Source organism: Hemicordylus capensis, chromosome 1 (genome assembly GCF_027244095.1).
Source record: "Hemicordylus capensis ecotype Gifberg chromosome 1, rHemCap1.1.pri, whole genome shotgun sequence".
Classification (NCBI taxonomy): domain Eukaryota; kingdom Metazoa; phylum Chordata; class Lepidosauria; order Squamata; family Cordylidae; genus Hemicordylus; species Hemicordylus capensis.
In genome coordinates, this window is record NC_069657.1 from 149,275,428 (window position 1) to 149,297,415 (window position 21,988).

The following is a 21,988-nucleotide window of genomic DNA, read 5'->3' on the forward strand; positions in this document are numbered from 1 at the left end:
ACTAGAGGCTACTACAGTCACGTGCAACAGGCGGTTGCTGGCGTCGCGAGGAGCTAACGAATTCTACCCGAAGCTGATCTGCGCAGGTGCAGAACCCACTATTTATGGATGATGGAACCACTATCCAGATCTGGGAGCAATACAAGAAGGGAGGTACAAAGGCAACGTTGCCATTATTTGCGAAGTTCTAGAAGTTCCATTGAACAAACACAACTATTTTCAACTGCAACACACACCAAAAAGTGTCTTGACAAATCTTGGAAGGCCTTTCCACACAATCATTTTTCCACTCACATGCACGCTTATTTGTTACACAAGGTGCAGGGGTCTTCTCTAAAGGTACCACTTCCCTTGTGCTGATATTGTGTTTTCAGAATATTCAAAGCATCCTATCTTGTGCTGCAGAGAACATGGTTCTTCCCCCAGATAGTACAGCCATTGTGACCAGTTTCTAGAATATGGTGCTCAAGGGTTTGTTCGTTTATTAATTACATTTATAAATTGCCCGATCCAAAGGCTCTGAGTGGTGCACAATAGGTAAAATACTACAACAAACAGCATTTAAAACAAACAGGTTAGAACAATATAAAAACAAATCTAAAACAATTCACAGCCATTAAAAACTAATTAAAATTACTTTAAAACAATTTAAAAACCTTGGAAGGCCAGGCCAAACAACATGTAAGTCTTTAGGGCTCTCTTGAAGGCCAACAATGAGCTCAAACTACAGTTATTATCTGCTGGGAGTGCATTCCATAGGCCAGGAGCAGCTACAGAGAGGGCTAGGTTCCAAGCTGCCACCAGACGTGCCGGTGGTAACTGGAGACGGACCTCTCTGAATGACCTCATGAGGATCATACAGAAGAAGGCGCTCTCTAAGGTAACCAGGACCTAAGCCATTTAGGGCTTTAAAAAGTAATAACCAGCAATTTGTATTTTGCCTGGAAACATATTGGTAGGGATGTGCACAGAACCGCGGAGGTGCGATCCGGTGCCGGCGGTGGTCTCCCTTTAAGGACGGCGGGGGTTGCACTTACTCCTCCCACCGCTTTTCCTCCACCGGCGCTCCGTTTTTTGGAGATGATTTTGGGGCAGCAGTGTTCCTCCCTGCTGCCCCTGCCCCCGTTGTTTGCCGGAAATACCGGAAGTAGCAATCGCGTGTGTATTCGCCGCTGCACGCACGCCCACCACACACATTGCACGTTGCGTATGCACGTTGTGTGCATGACGTGCACGGCGGGCACATGCGTGCGCGGCAGCAAGCACACACACGATTGCTGCTTCCGGTATTTCCGGAAAACAACAGGGGCAGGGGCAGCAGGGAGGAACGCTGCCGCCCTAAAATCATTTCCAAAAAATGGAGCACCAGCAGGGGGAAAGTGGTGGGAGGGGTAAGTGCAACCCCCCACCCTTAAAGAACCACCCACCGCTGGCGCCGGACCGGGCCATGTTCGAACCGGTTTGGAAGCCTCTATCATGGCCTCCAGACCGGTTCATGCACATCCCTACATATTGGCAGCCAATGCAACTCTTTCAAAACAGGCATAACATGGTCTCTCCTAGTTACTCCAGAGACCAATCTGGCTGCTGCAGTTGAACTAACTGAAGTTTTCGAACTATGTATAAAGGCAGCCCCATGTAGAACATATTACAATAGTCAAGCCTAAAAGTTACCAGCTGATGCACCACTGTTTTGATATTGTTCTCTTCTAGGAACAGACGCAGCTGTCAAATCAGCCGAAGCTGATGGAAAGTGCTACTGGCCATAGCATCCACCTGAGATACCAGGGTGAGGGATGGATCCAAGAGCACTCCCAAGTTGCGTACTTGTTCCTTCTAGGAGAGTGTAACCCCATCCAGGACAGGGAGATCTAACTCATCCCTCAAATGAGCATCTCCGTTTTGCTTGGATTCAGCTTCAATTTGTTGTTCCCTCATCCAGCCCATTACTACCCATAGGCAGGCATTTAGAGAATGAATGCCATTTCCTGATGATGATGATGATGATGATGATGATGATGATGATGCGAAATAGATTTGGGTGTCAACAGCATACTGGTAACACCCTGCACCAAATCTCCTGATGTCCTCAAGGTTTCATTTAGATGTTAAAAAGCATTGGTGATAGAATGGAGCCCTGAGGGACTCCATATAATAGCTCCCGTTTCAAAGAGCAACCATCACCAAGCTCCTCCATCTGGAATCTGCCTGAGAGATAGGAGTGGAACCACTGCAAAGCAGTGCCTCCTATCCCCAACTCCCCCAGGCAATCCAGAAGGATACCATGGTCGATGGTATCGAACACCATCTAGAGATCTAAAAGAACCAACAGAGTCACACTCCCTCTATCAGTTCCCTGAGTTACCTGTAGCGCCTCTGATGTGAATGATGATGAAGGATTTTGTGGCATTTCTTTTAACACTGTTAATGCTTCAAAAGCTGAGCACTCCCCTGCTTTACCCCTACCTTGTGGGAACTTTCATCCAGCCTTTTTTAAAATGTGGAAAACAAAAGCACATCTGTTCCTCCCCCACCCACCTTTTACAGCAGCAAACAGTAGTAGGGTTGCCTGCCCCAATATTTTACATTTGGACTGGATATCATACTATTGCCTCGTGGAAGTATTGCATCATGATGGCTAAAATGTAATTGAGAGACTATTTATTTTTTATATTTCTAACCTGCCTATTGGCCACAAGAGGGATCCTCAAGACAACAACAAAAAAAGTCCAGAAGGCAAATTGGTTTGAAACAAGCAAGATTAAATAAATAAAAGCACCAACTGAAACAGCCTGCTGAGGCAGCACAGGATAAACCCAGAAGGAATGGAGAGCTATTTCCAGATATTCTGCACCATAAGGTCATCTGATTTCCACAAAACTGGAAAAAAACTCAGGAAGGAAAAATCCTCTTTCCTCCCTCTCCATTCTACCAGACAGATCCTCAAAGTTGTGGTGAACTATCATGGAGTGGGAATGATGATACACTAGTAGTCCAATGAACAGATCAAACATTTTGCGTGACTGCCTTATTTAATCTTGAACATCTCAACCAGGAGTGTTATTGGGTACTTACAAGAACTAGGGCCTGGGCCAACAGCCTACCTTTTGATAATTAAACGCAACCATACTCCCCACCCCCCAAATAAATAAATAAATAAATAAATAATTGGGTATGCTTTTTTAAGTCTCTAATTTTATAACACAGTAATACAGCACCTATGAAAATAAAAGCAGAGAGAAGCTAGAAACTCTCCCCTATACTCTGTACAGGTGCTTCCACTGCTGCACTTCCTTTCTGGAAGAAGGAGGTGGCTAATAAGACTCAGGGCTCTGAGCAATTCACTGAAGGCCCGTGTCCCAGGGCCATCCTCTAATGATGCCCCTAATCTCCATTATGGCTGTGATGCAAGAATGCTGACATTTCCCTTGCAAAGAACACCTCATAAGACAAAATAAGTTGCCAGGAGGACAGAAGGCACATGTGATAGCCATGTTCTTTGTGATGAAGTAAAGCAGAGAATTAAAGGGGGAGGCCACCATATCACCCTACCTTTCCCTACCCCTACCTGGGTGTATGAGGGACAGTAGTTGAGGTGCAAGGACAAGGTGTGCTGATGTACAGACGTTTCCTCTGGGCAAGTTGAAAGGAGGAATATCTGGTGAGTCCCAGGTGCAATAAACCCACAGCGGGGCTTGACCAAGACAGAAGGACACTTCTCCAGGCTCATGTTGAAGTTGATGGCAGTGGTTCCCACATTGCAGAGCAGCATGCTGCGGTGCGTGGTGGTGTTCCGGCATACTGGAGGGAAGACCTAGGAGACAGGAAGGGGTTTTGGTTGGAGGAGCTGCCCACCTGCATTTTCTTTTTTCTTAGCCTTTGCTCCTTGAGGGTGTGGCTGGTGAAAACTGCAACTTCCTCTGAGGACATAAAGAAAGCATATAAGACCACACAAAATGCATAACACCAGCCTGACCTTGCAAGATCAGCCCTCTTACCTCACTTTCCCTTTTATAAACTGGAGAAGACCTACAAAATTAAGGATGCAGTGCTACTCATCATCTCCCCATTCTTACTGATGAATTTTACATCACATTCCTCCTTTATAGGAGATCCTTTATTACCTACACTGTTGCTAAATTTTGTGTGGTAGCCATAAAAATTCAGTTATTTATTTATTAATTATTTATTTATTCAATTTTTATACCGCCCTTCCGAGCTGGCTCAGGGCGGTTAACATTGGGCTCCACTTAGATATACTTTCTAAACAGCAGTTGAGTAGAAGCGTATTGTTTGTGGGCCCGTATTCCTATGTGAGTGTAGTACTATTGTTGTTGTCATATATTTGTATCTGATCAAAGATCGTAATGAAGTAATTCATTCATTCACTGCTACTCATCTATTACAACTCCAAAGTCTTTGGCAGGCTACATCTGTGCAGAAATTAAGAGTGGGTAGAAGGAGAAGTTCAGGGGATAAAGTAGGACTATGAACATGCAGGTGCATCTGCAAAGAACAGCAGGTATCATTTTTTTTCTGCTGTGGGGTGAACTCAGCTTCCCCTGCCCCACCTTCACATCTCAAAAAAAATATACATACAGCCTCAAAATCAAATGCCGATTGCCTCTGTCTCTTCATCCCTCCCCTCCATGCTTCAGTTGAAGTGTCCACTTTTATGGTTTTGCTTTGTTTTTCAAGTCCTTTGCATGTTCATCTGATCAAATGTTTGTTCAACACTGGATTTTTGCAAGTTTTTTGAAGCTTGAAAAATATGCTCCAAGAAGCAGGAAGGGAGAGAAGTGGCTTTATAATATACGCAAAGGCCACCAAATCAGCACTGTGCAACATAAGCCTCTTCACATCCTTGCAGAAAGAACAGGAAAATTTAGCTCAAATTCAGGCCTGGACAAGTGCCTGCTGGGAGGCATTCTCCAGCTTTATAAAAGGAAAAATAGCCTCCTTTCCCATCTGTATAATGGAAACAAGGCTAGAAATTAAGCCTTGAGAGAGGGAAACTAAGCCACTAATACTGAGCGTTATTGATGGAGGCCCCTAAATGAACATTTTGGCAAGATGAAGTTAATGAACTTTTGTCAAAATTCACTACAAAAACTGCGCTTGAAGTGGCTGAACTAAGATCTCACCGTGAACGCCACCGATAGAGGGAACAAGACCTGATCAAAAGATCGTCGAGATATAGGTAAACATGAATACCCTTAGCCCTCAAGTGCGCCATGAGTGCCACCATAAGTTTGGTGAACACCCGTGCTGCAGATGAAAGACAGAAAGGCTGTATTGAAAGCGGTGACTACCACAGGCAAATCTCAAGTACTTCCTGGAGTCTGGGTCAATGGGGACAAGAAGGTAAGCCTCGGTGAGGTCCACCACCAACAAGTAGTCCCCCTTCTGGAGGGCTTCCAGAATAGAGCACAGAGTCTCCATTCAGAACTTGTGCTTCTTTATGAAGTGGTTCAAATGTTTCAGCTCTAAGATTGCCCTCCAGCTGCCCACTCTGGTGCCCATTCATTTTGGGCACCAGAAAGAAAATTGAATAAATGCCCGAGCATTTCCAATTCTGTGGGACTTCCTCTATGGCACAAATGTCCAAGAGCTATTGAATGGCTTCTAGAACCAGCTTGTGCTTGGTCTCTTTGTGAGTCCTCAGGAATGGTAAGTACCGGCCAAAAGGCTGGAAGGTGAGCTCCAGATGGTAGCCCTCTCTGATGGTATCGTATTAGATGACATCAGCAGTCTGATGTTGTCTGCTCCCACATGTTGGCAAAGTTTTGCAAATTACCCCCAACCAGAGGATGAAGTAAGTCATTGAGATTGCTGGGGGCACTTGAATCCCTTGGAGTGCTGTTGAGGTCTGAGCCAATTACTGTCCTTCGCAGGGGCTTTCCCCCGGGCCCAGTGGAAATAGTCCTGTCTGGGCTGCCTGGACTAAAAGGGACAGGAGGAACAAAAGGAAGAACTGGACAGGCAAAAGAACTTCCTTTCCTCCTTGTTGGTAGAGGATGGCATGGCCTTCTTCTTTTCCTTTGTTTCAACTAGAACTGGGTCCAAAGCTTCCCCAAAGAGCTCCCCCAAAAAAGAGCTTCCCCCCAGACACACAAAAAGGAGAGTATGCCAAATTAGATCTGGATTTCTGATCCACCTTCCAGTTTTTTTAACCAGAGGTGGCATCTAACCAAAATGTTTGCCGCCAGTGCCCATGCCAAAAACTGAAGAGAATCTAGACTGGTGTCCGCCATATATGATGATGCTTTCAGCAGTCTGTTAAGTCCCTGCCTAAGCATGGATTGCCTTGAGGGATCGCCTCCATTAACTCTTTTGACCACATAATAGAAGCCCCTGTGAACAATGAAGTGGCCATGGCTGTGCGTATCGCTAGAGCCGAGGCTTCATGAGACTTATGAAGAATAGCATCACATTGTTTGTCTTCAAAATCTCTGAGGAAGTCATCCCCATCTTTTGATAACACCATGCCACTGAACAATGCAGCTAAGGGCACATCTGTGAGGGGAATTTTTAATAAAACCATGATCTCCTGGTCAAACCCATAAAGGCGTTTGGCACAGGCCGTGGGAGGGGGGTGGGTGCGTTCCTATTGGCCCTGGTGATTTCCACTATTCTATAAAGTCTTTCTTGAAATACTTAGGGCACAGAATCCAGAGTTTAGACCCCTACGAGTACGGAAACACCTCAGCCTCACCTTCTAAGCAGGTGTTAACCTGCACTATGTCTTGGCCTGGAGTATCCAGCTTTAGCACCCTGTGTGCTTTGCAGAGTAAAACCACAAAATCTTCCTGCTTGAACAGCCTATTAGAGGACAGCACTGTTCCTTCTGTCTCCTCACTGGAGAGATCTGCCCACTCCCCATCCAAAACGGCCTCCTCCAAGTCAGAAGACTCATACCTGACTGCCTTGCCAAAGTTGGGAGGCGAAGGGGAGGTGAGGCAGTTTGGAAAGACATCCCTGTGGTGGGAGTCTAGGGTCACCAACAGTACGCTGCTCAGGCATGAGCCCCCTATATTGCCACTGATCTGGTCCAGTGGGGCTGGGGATCCACATTTGGACCTATCCAATGAGTGGGAATGGGAGCGGGACAGGACGTCTGAGAGTGCTGAGCCCTGTGCAGAAATTGCCGTGTTTGCACCAGAAGTTCCCCATGTGCTATGCCACCTGTTGTGGCAGGTGCTTTGCTGACCAGAGAGGCCCCTTTCTCACCTTCCTCAACTCCATATCTCCCAGCCATTGTTTCATGTTGTTGGGGAGAGGTCTATCCCTCACAAAAGGCTCCATAATGTCTTTCTCCCAGTCCTTCTCAAGAACTGTGCTCAGCACTGACAAATCTCCTGCCTCATAGGCACTCCCCCAGTCTGCAGCAGTAGAAAGGATAGAGATGGAACTTGCCCTGCATGAGCTTCCCTCGCCTGAACTAACAGAGCAAGTTCTCACACCTGACGAAGATGAGGAGCATGGAGTGACCAATCCCTCCACTGTTTTTCTCTTCTTTTTGCCCAGTTCAGCTCCAGAGCCCACATTACAAGGCTAGCGTGGGGGCAAAGGCAGGGCGCTGACCGCATTGGAACCATCGGCTTCAGGGGCTGACTCCCTGGTAGACATGCTTTCCTTAGCCGTAGATAGCCAGAAAAAGGATAAAGATGTAGATCACTGTGGCTACCCCGTTTAACGGGACCAAGACAGAGTGGAACTGGAATCCCAGGGGAGGCTCCTCCCACTCGCAAAGCGGGGGGTGGGTGCTCTCTGGTGTTTTTTATTTCTGATTGGCCCTCTCTAGAAGCAAGGGACAAGGAGCAACCTGATATTGGATGCACTCCTTCCTTGCTGGAGAATACACTTCCACCCCTCCTTCATCAGAGAGTTGCACAAAGAAAGTCTCTGGCTAGATTAATAAATGTGCAGAAATGGGAAGAAAGCCAGTGTGGTCCACTGGATAACATGCTGATCTTCAGCTCAGTACAGCCAAGTTGAAACCTGTGCCCAACCATATCACTGGATGCCCCTGGCAAAGCCTGGTTTTTCAGAATTGGTTCATTGTCAATTTTCATGTTTGCGCTTTGCACACAGACACCAGAAAACTAATGCTTTCCACTCAGTAATCAGTTTGCTGTGAATGACAAACACTCTCCCCAGGTGATGAAGGCCACCCTGCTCACCTTATCACAGTCCAAAATGTACTTTGGGATGAAGTGCTGCCGCCCAGGTTCAAAAGTATGTCCACGCAGGCGGATGGTCAAGCTCCATGGTGGGCACATGGTGACGTACTCCTCAATGTTGCTGAAGTGTCGCAGCACCTGCCAGTTGCAAAAATGAGGTGAGGTAGGACCTCCCAATGAGCAGCAATGCCACAGCAGGGCTTCACCTGTGCATTGCATTAATGTCACATCATGGGGTATCAAGTCAGAATTTTACAGCAGAAATGAAACAAAACTTTCCTTCAACTGAAGTCTCATTATTGATCATTACCCCATTTTCATAGGTGTCAGTGCCTTTGACTCAGATTTCTACCCACCTTGTAAAAGGCAAAGCCCTCCAATTCTGCTGCGTATAAGGAATTGAGCTGAGGCGGCTGGAAGGTGATGCGAAAAGCCATAGACTTCAGAGGTGGAATGTCACAGCTCTCAGGGTTTACCTGGAAGGGACTCTCAGATTTGCTTGTCCATATTACAGTGATCTTTCCCTTTGTGTGATTGGTCAGGCAGAGAGGAAGTGGTTCTACCTCTTGAAGTTTTGCACAGCAGCCAAAATCAAACTCTTTAATGCTAAGGCTGACATGTGGAGGAAACACAGTAAAGTTGCTGCTTTCACCATCATGGAAATATTCAACCATGGGCTCAATGAAAGGATACTCTTCAGGAGACTTGTCCTCCAGCATCTAAGAAAAAAGGGAGGTATCTATGTGGCTAAACAGATGGCAAACATAGTACTGAAGATAACTAAATAAATATAAGCCTGTCAGAATCCATAGAAGTCCACACTGCCCTCACAGAAACACAGGAAGCTGCTATCTACCAAGTCAAACTATTGGTCCATTTTGCTCAGTATTGTCCACTCTGTCTAGCAATGGGTCTCCAGGGCTTCAGGCAGGAACGTTTCTCAGCCCTATTTGGAGATGTCAGGAAATGAACCTGGGATCTTCTGCATGCTAAGCAGATGGACAGGGAGATAGACAAGGGGAGTGTGACCCTGTTGATTCTCTTAGACCTCTCAGCAGCTTTCAATACCATCGACCATGGTATCCTTCTGGGCTGGCTCTCTGGGTTGGGTCTTAGGGACACCTGATATGGTGGCTCCAGTCCTACCTTGAGGGTTGTACCCAGAAGGTGGTGCTGGGGGACATCTTCTATTCACCTTGCCCATTGGCCTATGGGGTGCCGCAGGGTTTTATTCTGCCCCCCATGCTAAACATCTACATGAAACCACTGGGAGAGATCATCTGTGGGTATGGGCTGCGGTGTCATCAATATGCTGATGATACCCAGTTCTACCTATCATTTGTCAGCTAATTCCAGGGAGGCAGTGAATGTACCTGTGTTTACAGACTATTCGGATTGGATGGGGACAAACAGACTGAAACTTAATCCAGATGATAGAAGTGCTCTGGGTTGGTAAAACTGATTATCTGAGTGGTGGGTAATTCAGGGTCACACACTCCCTGAAAGACCAAGTTCACAGCTTGAGGGTGCTTCTGAACCCGATGCTGTCCTTGAAACTCAGGTGGTGGCGATGTGCAGGAGTGCCTTCTACCAACTATGGCTGGTACACCAGCTGCGACCTAGTCGGACCTGACCTCGGTCACTCATGCACTGGTAATATCCAGATTGGATTACTGCAATGCACTCTACGTGGAGCCGCCCTTGAAGAGAGTTTGGAAGCTTCAGCTGGTTCAGAATGCTGCTGCAAGGATGATTATGGGTGCTAGTCACTTCTCGAGTATTACACCCATCCTGCAGCAACTTCATTGGCTGCCAGTTTGCTTCCAGGCTAGATTTAAAGTGCTGGTTTTGATCTTTAATAAAGCCGTACACGGCTTGGGACTGGATATCTGTCGGACTGCATTTGCCCATACAAATCTGCCAGGGCCCTTCGCTCATCATCTTGAGCCCTGCCATGGCAGTATCTTGTCCCCCATTGGTGAGGGGACAAGAGACAGGGTTTTTTCAGTTGTAGCTCCTTGGCTCTGAAGAGCTTCACCATGCTCCCTACCTTAGGGTTTCTAAAAAAGATCTTAAAACCTAGTTGTTCAGAGAGGTTTTCTAATGTGTTTTATTACAGCCCGCTGGTTTTTAATTTTAATTGGGTTTGTTTTATTCTACAATGTGTTTATTATTAAGTTTTATATTATATTATTGTTTTATTGTTGTGAGCCACCCCAAACAGTATTTTACTGGAGGGCAGGATATAAACATTTTTAATAATAATGATAACAATAATGTTCTGCCAATGAACCACAGCCCCATTCTTCATGGGCCTGCAGAAAGTGAGAGATGGTAAAAGAATGCCTCCCATAGGAAAGCCTAGATCCTTACAACATTCTAATAAGTTCAAGGCTCCCATAAAGTTTAGCAGCTCTAAATTTGCAGTATGCCTCCTATAAAAACAGCATGGGAAGTCTGGGCCTCATGTTGACACATACATGGATACCAAGATATCCCAAATTATTGTGTTGGGCATCCATATCTTTGGGAGAAGAACTGGGCAAGCGTGGCCCTGCTATTAAATATGTTTTACCTCTGGTGGAAGTGTGAGAGCTCCATTTTCATCCACCAACAGTTTGCCCTCCTGCAGCATGGTGCCCAGGATGTCCGGTGGGTAAAAGGTCAGTCCTCTGGCCATGTGTGTCCTGTACCTGGTAAGATCCTTCACTTTCAGAATCCTTGGGTTCAATGTCTTTGAGTGGCAGGTCCCAAGCAAATCTAGGAACAGTGGCTCCTAAGTGGTACCAGAAGCACAAGGAAGGAATGGCCAGCTTGACCTTCATTCTTTTCAGAATTATCGTTCTGCAACTCTCCCTCATTAATACATTCTATTACTCTTGTTACATAGGAACCAATTCTCCATGAGTGCCTCCTACATAACTAATGGTAAAAAAGTAAAGTGTGCTTTCAAATCGATGTTGACTCCTGGCGCCAACAGAGCCCAGTGGTTGTCTTTGGTAGAATATAGGAGGGGTTTACCATTGCCTCCTCCCACACAGTATTATTTTATTATTTATTTATTCGATTTCTATACTGCCCTTCCAAAAAATGGCTCAGGGCGGTTTACACAGAGAATTATAAATAAATAAATAAGATGGAACCCTGCCCCCAAAGGGCTCACAATCTAAAAGAAACACAAGACAGACACCAGCAACAGTCACTGGAGGTACTGTGCTGGGGGTGGATAGGGCCAGTTACTCTCCCCCTGCTAAATAAAGAAAATCAACACGTTGACATGAGAATCACCATGTGTCAAAGGTGCCTCTTTGCCAGGTTAGCAGGGGTTGAGATGAGAGTTAGTAGTATGAGATGATGCCTTTCAACATCTTCCTATGTCGCTGCTGCCCAATACAGTACTAGAGGGGATTCGAACCGGCAACTTTCTGTTTATTAATCAAGCATTTCCCCGCTGCACCATTAGGTGTCATCCTACATAACTAGAACATACTGTATAATTTACCCAACCGTACAGGCAGCAACTGATAGTTAAGTCTCACCCACAGAATCAGCAGCTCATGGGGAATGGGGATACACATTCCATACAAGGTCTCTGCACATATTGTTAGGTTATTTAAATGTTGTCCCAACCGTGCAGGAATTGCTCGAAGAAAAGCAGCTCCAACATGGATAGGGTGTAACACTGAAAGGGCTTCTGATCCATTCCAATTTTCCAATTGCCTACCTCTCAAAATGCTTTCCAGACCTGTCCTATTGTTGTTGCTAAAAGGAAGATTACACACACTTCCACCCCTCCTTCATCAGGCAGAGGCAGTACACTCTGCATTCTGCTCATTTATATGCTGGTCCAAGGACCTGAGTTAAGTATTTTGACCTCACCACAACCTCATATGTAAACAAGGCTAAGAGACAGCCATTTGTCCAAGGCCTTCATAGCTGGACTGGGATATGAACCTGGGATTCCCGTGTCCAAGCCTTCTGACCACTACACTGGTTGTGCATATGCACGCAGCTCTCATTTAGGAGAGAGAATGCACTGTTCCCGTACATCCAGCCCATACTATACACATAGCCTAAGTGCTTCAGCCTTCTCTGGTCCTCACAGCCAACAGGTACCATTGCAAGATCAGCAGTGTTGTATATTCCAGAGCTGCTCTGAGAGCAGGGGTGTCCTGGGGGAAAGCTATATAATTTTTTCAAGGACACTTCTTGCATGTTTGGTTCTGTGCTATCACACTGAACTGGAAATGCAAGCACGTCTTTACCCTGCATTCCAAAATCTGCTTCCTGGAGGTCGGCTTCCCTGATCCCCACAATTTAGCACAAGGCGATGAATTAATACAAACATTTCTACTCACAAGGTTGAGTAGAACAACAGCTACTGGGGGAAAGGATGCAGCAGGTTAAGGCTTAAAAACTAGATTCAATTGCAGAGGTATACAGCCTGTGGCCCAAATAAAAACCAGTGTTTCTGATCAAGCTTAAAAATATTATTCAAGGCACGAAAAAGCAGGCATTGCTCTGAGACATGTGAAGCTGCCTTACCCTGAGCCAGGCCATTGGTCCACCTAGGTCAGTACTGTCTAAACAATATTGTTATCAATATGCTGATGACACCCAAATCTATTTCTCCATGTCAACATCATCAGGAGAAGGCATAACCTCCCTAAAAGCCTGCCTGGAGATGGTATTGGGCTGGATGAGGGATAACAAACTGAGGCTGAATCCAGATAAGTTGGAGGTACTTATTGAGTGGAGTCGGAACTTGGGAGATGATTTTGATCTACCATTTCTGGATGGGGTCACACTCCCCAGGAAAGAACAGGTATGCAGTCTGGGTGTGCTTCTGGATCCGACCAATCCAGCTCATCTGGTGGCTACTCGGGGATGGGCCTTCTCTGTTGCTGCCCCTGGGCTTTGGAATCTGCTCCCTGTTAAAATAAGAGCCTCCCCACCTGTGGCAACTTTTTAAAAGCACTGAAAACATATTTATTCACCCAGTCTTTTAATTAGATTTATAGTTTTAATACTTTTGATGTTGTGTTTTAAATTATTTTAGTTGTGTAATTGATTTTAATGTTTAAATGATTTTAATTGTAAAGTGCCCAGAGTCTCAAGTTTTGGGCAGTATAGAAATGTGTGGTGTGATAAATAAATCAAGACTTGCAACCACACTTTGGGATTTCAGACAGGGGTCTTTCTCAGCTCTACCTGAAGACTGAACCTAAGACCTACATGAAAAACCATAGCAACTAGCAAAAACATGTGGTCCAGTTTCCTTAATGGAATGGTACTCAACAACCACCAATTTTACTGGGGATGCACAACCAGAAATAATCTTTCGGTATAAAAATATCCTAACCTTACCTGATGATGAACAAGGCAAACCACTCGCCGATGGAAAATTATGGGGTGGGTGGGCTGAAAGGTCACATTCAGTGTGGTAGTGGACATTCCAGCCAAGAGCCCGCAAGGGTGGTCAAAGGAAAAGACACTCTGTTTGCTGTCCATGTCAAACTGATAGTAGGCTGGGACTCTGGAGTTATTGGTGATGTCTAGGCGCTGAACTAGACACTCCCCAAGGTTAGCACAGTTGAAGTAGACAAAGGGATGCTGAAAAGAAACCTCAGGACCTGGAATGACAGACAAACACGGGCACAATTTTCACACTATTCAGCATATGGTGATGGTAGTTGCTGCTGAACAAGGGGTTTTTTTTGTATACCAGCGGTTCCCTATTCTTTTTACTCTGAAGGATGGTTGTTGCTACAAAACTAATTTATTCTGATCACCTATCTCTACAGATGGTCAGCAGTTCTCTCAAACACACAGAGGGGCATTCTCACTCCCACAGTGGTATGTGGACACCCACAGAGTCCCATTCAGGAAGGGTCAGCCTCGTTCAGCCTGTAGGGCATAGTGTTTGCTGCTGGAAGAAGACACTACTAGACATTTCCATCTGACAGCCAGTGGCTGAGGTGACTGCTGTAAGGCCAACTGTTGACTGGAAGGGGTCCTAGGCAAAGGACTTCTGGTGAGCCCTGCTAACTGGGCAAAGAGGCACCTTTTTAATGTGACAATTCTCTTTATTTAGCAGGGGGAGAGGAACTGGCCCTATCCAGCCCCAGCACAGTACCTCCAGTGACTGTTGCTGGTGTTGGTCTTATGTTTCTTTTTAGATTGTGAGCCCTTTGGGGACAGGGAGCCATCTTTATTTATTTATTCTCTATGTAAACCGCTTTGGAAACTCTTGTTGAAAAGTGGTATATAAATATTTGTTGTTTGTTTGTTTGTTTGTTTGTTTATTAGTGTCCTCTCATGTGCCAGTTCTGACTGACTCATCAGTCAGCAGGAATGGTCGTGGACAGCAGCAGCGCAGGTTCTCTCAGTAACATGAGTTGGCCCTGGTGGGTTTACCTGGTAAGGAACTGCAGCAGTCGTCACCACCTGGTAGCTGGAGCTGACATTTTAACACCCCCATAATGCCCCTGATGTAGCCTCACCCAAGAGATACTGTTTGGGGTATTGTGGGGGAATTATAATGGCATCCTCAGCCATGCTGGCACTAAAAGAATCACCAGTGGGAAGGGCACAGTGGCAGTGCAGGCATGTGCCAGCAGACCCTTCAGGGGTGCCGTACCCCTAGCATTTTCCCAAGATCTGACACTAGCCATCTGCCCATGTGCTGACACTGGCCCTGGGATGCTGTGCCATAGATCACAGGAAGTAGTATATAGGCCTGCACCAATTCAGTGTTGAAAGCCATGAGAGCAGACAAGAGTAAGAGTCCAAGCCAGTTGCTAATTGCAACTTGATTACAAGGAGAACTGCAGCAACTCAATCATCCCATCATTCTGGGATGAGAATATAGCACAAGCACATATCAGAACTTCTCAGGCACAATATTTTCTACATGTCTTGTGTATAGCCCTATATCAAGCAGCATTCTGCAACTTAAACCTGTAGAGATAAGAGCAAAACAGGAGCAAAATAGTAGCCCATATGCTTTGATGCAGCATGGAGTTTTTGCTCTTGCTATCTTGTACCTTTGCATGATCCTGTCACCTTTAGCACAGAATGTGTGATGTTCCCAGCAGGCATAATAGTGAAGTAGTCAACACTCTTCGCACCCACAGTCCTTGGGCTAAATTGCAAAGGGATAATAGACTTCCCACCAGCTGGCACAACAGCCTGGGTAACATCACAAGAGAAGACGAGATCACGAAGCACTGGCTCCTTTGTTCTTTCAATCCTGAATGGGGCACTGACCTGTCAAAAGATAGACAGGGCTACAGGTTCTGTAATTGGCAGGACCTTTGATAGATTCTCATGCAAACCACTCATTCCACCTTCTGAACTGCTCAGTTTGAAAGATGGGGCACAAATCTTCTAAATAAAATGCATACATGCATACATAGCCTCTTCTGAGTAATTGGTAGAAAGGCACCAGGAGATCAGCAAGATAAGCAGACTATTCCTGAGGCACTATATTTGATAGATTGGGGGGTGGGGGGACAACTTGGCAAAGAGACACCAAATACTTTGGCAGAATGGAAACTGACCAGCACCTTTCTGCCAGGGGATTTTGGGGGGGAACCTGCAAGAGGCCTCCACTTTACAGCCAACTGCCTTCATGAAGAGCCATGTGCAGACCTTCGGCAGCTGGTCTCTCCACCAGTTTTAGCACCCTTCTCAAGAGCATTAAGGCACATTTCCATTGGTAATCAAGCATTCAAGGATCAATTTCCTGTACCACAGATGCATTGTAGATCTCCACATATCTTTCCACAGTGCTGCCAACACCAACAGAGCCAAAGCAAAGCACATCCCGGAAATTTTTAAACTTGACATCTTCACATGGATCTCCTGGCACATACACCAGCAGGTGGGGATATTTGGCTGCAGAAAATAAAAATGAATTTTTAAAGCCAAGCCTGTTGAATCTTCCTGCTCAGAGAGACCCTGGCAGCACCTCAGAGTGGCAGGGCTGCAAGGGAAACCTAAAGTCTTGAGTCTGATCCCCAAGAGATTGAGACTAGCCTTGAATATAAGAGCTGATGGCTTATCTGAAACAAATGCCTGATTGGGGCATGTTCCATCCTTGTCTAGGTCACCTAGTACCCAAGATACAACCCATTCATATGGCTGTAAGTCCCACTGAGTTCAATAGGACTTACTCCCAAGTTTAGGACTGCAGTCCTTTATTGTATACTAAAGACTAACATTTATATCCAAAGATCCAAATGCATCCTCTTCCTTTAGGATGGGCCAAATTTCAGTAAAGCATTTCAGGGACCTGCAATCTGCCCTATGAACTGCTCTCAGCCCATGAATTGTACAATGAGGGACAGAAGCCCTTAAAGTTACAGACAATCAAGAACAAAAACACATGAGAGGCAACCCATTTTCTACAAAAATTAAATGAAGCTGTATGGGTTCTGGTAGAATATGGAAGTTCGTATCCGTTTCACAGGGCTTTATGGAACTAGGAATATAGAATCATAATTTCAGAGTTGGAAAGGACCTTGGTAGCCTTCTAGTCCAACCTCCTGCTCAGTGCAGGACAATGCTAGAGCATCTCTGACAGATAGTTGCCCAGCCTCCATTTGAAAGCCTCCTGCAAAGGAGAGTCTACCATTGCACAGGGCAGTTAAACAGTCTATTTATTTATTTATTTATTTATTTATTTATTTGAAACATTTAATATACTGCCCATTCCAAAGACTCTGGGCGGTGTACAAAAACATGCAAAACAAGACAACATTAAAAATTACTTTCTAAACTAAAAATGAAAGACTAACAAAAAACTAAAACTAACCAGAAAAAAGAAATAGGTAAACTACAGGGCAAAAGCCTGATGAAAAAGAAAAGTCTTCAATAGAAATTTAAAAATCAGTAAGAATGGGGCTAAACGAACCTGAAGGGGAAGAGAGTTCCAAAGAAGTGGGGCAGCAACCGAAAAGCCTATACTATATACATTATATTTATAGTATCCATCCAAGTGATCAGGAAAAAACCCAAAACAGTCCCTAACACTCATTAATTTTCTTGAATGGATTACACTATCTAAAGGTTTGGCAGGCACAGTAATGACTTGTAGTAGTCATTAGACATAATTTTGGCAGATGCGTGGAAAATGAGAATATGTGGCAAAATCAGACAGATTGAAGGGAAACAAGATACAGATAAACAGGCTAAAAATTGAGTTCAAATATGGGATGCTTCCGACCATTGGGAACACCTGAGAACTAAGCTCATCTGCAAAACAGAGGGCAGGGCCTTGTTTTATTTATTTATATTTGTCTTTTGACACTAAAGCAGCTCCTCCTTTACTGGGGTTTTCAGTATTGCAGAAGAATTGTTAGGCAAGAGAAAAAACCACCCGCAAAACCTAGTATTGTGTGATGCTTTATGTGATTCTTTTATAGATTAAAAATTCTCACCAATAGCATTCAATTTAATGGCTTTCTTGTGCTCCTGGATATCTCCAAAACTGCATATTGCTGATACATCATGCACCAGAGCCACCTGAGGCTGAAATATCACCTTCACTGTGCACTCTTCACCTGGATCCAGCATGCCACGGGAAGGAACAAAGGTAAAAGGAGTTGGTACTTCCCAACTATAGGATGTCAGTAGATCCCTAGAAGAAACAGAAAGATGCCATTAACAAACAAACAAAGCCTCCCCAGGATGATAACATAGCTTCCCTCAAAGAATCAGAAAAGCATGCAGAACAGTAATTCTTCTCATTTCCTGCAATACATAAAACAAGAAGTGTAGGTGATGGTACATACTGAGGTCATTCACACAATCAAAAACTCTGTCCTACCCAGGTTTGGGAACTGTGTGTCCTCCAATTTTGGGTTGTGTGGAAGCAAGGTTAGAGGGAAATCTGGGTAGAAGTAATTGTGTGTAAGCAAGGTAGGAGGAAAACCTGGGTAGCTTTTCCTCCTGCCTTGCTTCCACATAGTCACTTTTACCCAGATTTTCTCTAACCAAAAACTGGGAGCACACACAGCTCCCAAATCCAGGTAGAACACAGTTTTTGATTATGTGAATGACCTCAGAATGTTAGCATTTTCCTTGTCAAATGGACAATACCAAATATAGTTCTTCCATGCTCCTGAGGTCACAGTCTGAAGCATGAGGTACTAGTCACTGTGTTTTCAGTAGCCAGAGCAGTCAAGGCAAGTCATGGGATCCCTAAAGCATTGTAGGAGACCTAACCAAAGAACTCAGAGGAACCTGCTGCTGGGTCTGAATCTGCAAGCTTAATATGCTTGGCTCCTCCTCAGCATCTAGGCCTACACTATGCATCAGCTATTTGACTGTCAGCTATCCTCTATTCCTCCCAACACCTGACAAAGCTCTTCATCCTTGGCACTTCCCCTTCACCCTCTTGCTCAGGATTATCCTGTGGCAACTATTCATGCCACTCAGAATTCATTCATTCCTCTGCTTTTGCAATCCCCTCTTTTATCCTTTCTCTTGTACTTCTCTGTCACACAAATAATTAACAACTCATTCTTTCTTTCATCTTTGATAGACAGTGTTGCCAATCAACTTTTCACCAGTGGAGTGGAATTGTTCCCCCCAAAATTATTAATCTACTTTCCAGCACTGGAGCTCTTTTAGTCCTCTTTCTCAAATACAAACACTACTGTGGATATCTGAAGGCTACTCAGCAGTAGCGACCCATATGGGCCCATACAGTGGGGGGCAGTAATAAACAAACTTGTTCCCACTCACCTCTCCCCAGCCTGGTTGCCTCATTCTGCTTTACCTCCCCCACTGCCATGTTAAGCTGCCCACATGCCTGGGTTTATTCACCCGATTCCCCAACCTGGGCAAATGAACAGCCCGTGCACTTAAGTGTATCACAGTGGTGGGAGAGCTGAGGCAGAATGAGGCAGCTGGCACAGGCAGCTTCCGCTACTCAAATGCAGCTAGGGATGAACACCCCCATATTAGCTAACCAGCACTCTCAAGGCGTAGTTGTGATAAATACTTCACTTCACATACATTATCTCTGTAAGGTAGGTCCCCATTTTAGATCCCCTGTTATCCCCATTTTAAAGCTGGAATCTGAGGCTAAGAATAATAGCATGCCTAAGGCCATCTAGTGAGCTCATGGCAAGGGCCAGGTTGGAACAGGGGACTTTCTGGGTTGCAGCTTAGCCTTTTAGCCACTAGGCTACAGTAGCTTATAGAACAGATTAAGTTGCTTAGTCATCTCCCAAGTTATCAAAGACGATCAAGGGACAACTTAATGGCAGGAGACTTTGGACCAAATATCCAAGTTTATTGTGAACATATCTATTTACTGAACTAGAAGGCTCCATTACTAGCCTGTCGGATAGCTCTCAAAGTGCTGTTCTTGACAGCTATCCCGATCAGATGCCCTTTGGAGCAAATGCAGGCATTTATGTGTCTCAGAGGTAAAGGTAAAGTGTGCCGTCAAGTCGGTGTCAACTCCTGGCGACCACAGAGCCCTGTTATCTTTGGTAGAATACAGGAGGGGTTTACCATTGCCATCTCCCGCACAGCCTGAGATGATGCCTTTCAGCATCTTCCTAATATTGCTGCTGCCCCATATAGATGTTTCCCATAGTCTGGGACACATACCAGCATACCAGTGGGGATACGTGCTAGAAAACATGGCAACAGAAATGGCTCATCTGCATGAGCCCCACCCTAAATCCAGAAAGTAGTTGGTTGTAGGTGGCAGACAATCACTCTCACCCATCATTGTACAGGATAAATGAGGCCTCTGTACAGTCATACACAGCACATGAAGGAAGCTGGATGCTCTCTGGGAAGAGCAGGTCCAGACGGGGCAGCCTAGCACGCAGAGCAACAGAGAACTCTCCCTCCCGTTTTTCAAAGAAGATCCTGTCTTCATACTCCTTCTGCATAAGAAAAGACATGAGAAAAGAAAGGAACTCATCTTCTGTGCCAAATGCAAAGAATACTCAGCCACTTTTACATACAGGCAGGAGGCTGTGCCCTGCTTTCCCCAGATTTGGATTGTTTTCAATTATTGGGAAAGGAAGCTCTCATCTACCTATGTGTGAAACAAAATTAAGAATAAGTTTTGGGAAGCAGCATGGGACATAGTGCCACAAGTCCCAGAGAGGGCATCACATCACCTCAATTCCCTCACAGGCTATTCTGTTCAATGTCTACCGTCTCTTTCCTTGTCTGCTAAATTAGAGAAAGAGAGGAGGGAATGCTGCTCCAATAAACAGTTGTATTGGTGGTTTTGGAAGTGAGGAACACTTCTATTTACCTTTTCCAGTGGGCGAAAGATGATGGGCAGTGTTAAAGACATTCCAGGGCTCAGAATAATTGGCTGTGGGAAAACAGTGATGAAGAAACGTGTAGTAGGCGGTCTGGAAAAACAAACCAAAACAAAGAGATCATGGAAAGAGACAGAAGCTACGCTAAAAGACTCTGTGGTAAACAAAACAAAAATTATGGGTATGAAGTTTTAACAACATAGGTTTTTCTATGTGATTTCATTTATGAAATAAATACTGTGAAAAACCACATAACATATTTTGCACTATCAGATTCAGATATCCAATGGACTTCAAAATAATGCCATGAAGATAGTTAATACAAATATTAAAATTATGAAAATTAGGATTTCAATATTGGTGAAAAAATTCACAGTGGGAAGGAAATCGGTTAAAGACAGCTTTAAAAGTGTTTCTGTATGAAACTGGCAATCCTGTCCACATTTTCTTGGAAGAAAGCACTGGAACTTACTTCTGAATAAACATCAGGCTTCACAATGATCAAGCTAGAAAAGATTTGGACTGGGCAGTACGCACACTGCCTGTATACATTTGTTATTTTGCCAGTGTGCAATATCTTAGCTTTCTCCTCAAGCATTTCTCCTCAAATTCTTAGAATGCAAGGAGGGGGGGAGAGATCATATGTACTGGCTCCACCCCTGACAGCAATGCATGCACTAATCATAACCATGGGGACTGTCCATTCTGCATTCATGAGCTAGAAGGCATACCTATTTGCACATGCCAATGGGAACATATGGTGTACACACAGGACACTCCCTTGCTCACAAATGTATGGCCGCCAGGGGGTGTGGCCAGCAGCCCCATTGACATCAGGGGGTGAGGGCAGCTGGTGTAGTCCTCCTCCCCTCCCTGTGTCCTATGAACATGGGAGAAGAGTATTACTTGAGAAGAGGGCTAAGATGTGTTCACTGGCAGCTGTGCATAGATTTCAAATTACACAAATGTATAGAGAAAGTGTGCGGTGTTGTTCAGTCCTGTTCTCCCTCCTTCAGTGAAAACAAGGAGCATTACTTGAAAAATGGACTTTTGCAGTGTTCTGCTAAACATAACAGGACTGAGTAAGGAGACTCAAAATAGCACCACTAGGGTCTACTATCCAGTACTAAGAAGCTGCAGGTCCTTTTGACTTTTACACGGCCTACCCACCTGAACTTCAGCTTCTGGGTTTTCAAGCAAACATTTCTCAAAGTTAGGTGTTTAGTAAATTCTCTTCCCAGAGACCATCTATGCCAGTTGAGAGTCTCAGCTACTTCAATACCCCAGAAAATATTCTTCTCCTTGGTTTTCCTCACCGTGGAATCTAAAGACTTCCGTACAGACACAATCAGCTTCTAAAGGTATAAAAATAAGCAAAGTGTAATCCAGTTCATTATCTCATCAAGAAGATAAGCTATTCAAGTGTACCTGATAGGAGAAAGCATGCTCATAACAAAGATTGCCACCAAATACACTGCAATAAGACTTTGTCTGTGTATATTA

General features: G+C 44.9%; 1 protein-coding gene across 3 annotated transcripts in view; it reads right to left on the minus strand.

Annotated features, from left to right (window-relative positions):
• Nucleotides 1-21,988, minus strand: part of CFAP65 (cilia and flagella associated protein 65) — a 78,689-nt gene that overhangs the window by 53,724 nt on the left and 2,977 nt on the right. For all 3 annotated transcript variants that reach the window (XM_053261969.1, XM_053261950.1, XM_053261959.1), the window contains exons 3-13: nt 21,656-21,840; nt 20,476-20,578; nt 19,929-20,095; nt 17,627-17,826; nt 15,937-16,082; nt 15,230-15,452; nt 13,551-13,816; nt 10,759-10,959; nt 8,540-8,902; nt 8,184-8,321; nt 3,569-3,814 (exon numbers count right to left, since the gene is read on the minus strand). In XM_053261969.1, the coding sequence (XP_053117944.1) occupies nt 3,569-3,814; nt 8,184-8,321; nt 8,540-8,902; nt 10,759-10,959; nt 13,551-13,816; nt 15,230-15,452; nt 15,937-16,082; nt 17,627-17,826; nt 19,929-20,095; nt 20,476-20,578; nt 21,656-21,840 (2,238 nt within the window). The remainder of the gene's footprint in view (nt 1-3,568; nt 3,815-8,183; nt 8,322-8,539; nt 8,903-10,758; nt 10,960-13,550; nt 13,817-15,229; nt 15,453-15,936; nt 16,083-17,626; nt 17,827-19,928; nt 20,096-20,475; nt 20,579-21,655; nt 21,841-21,988) is intronic.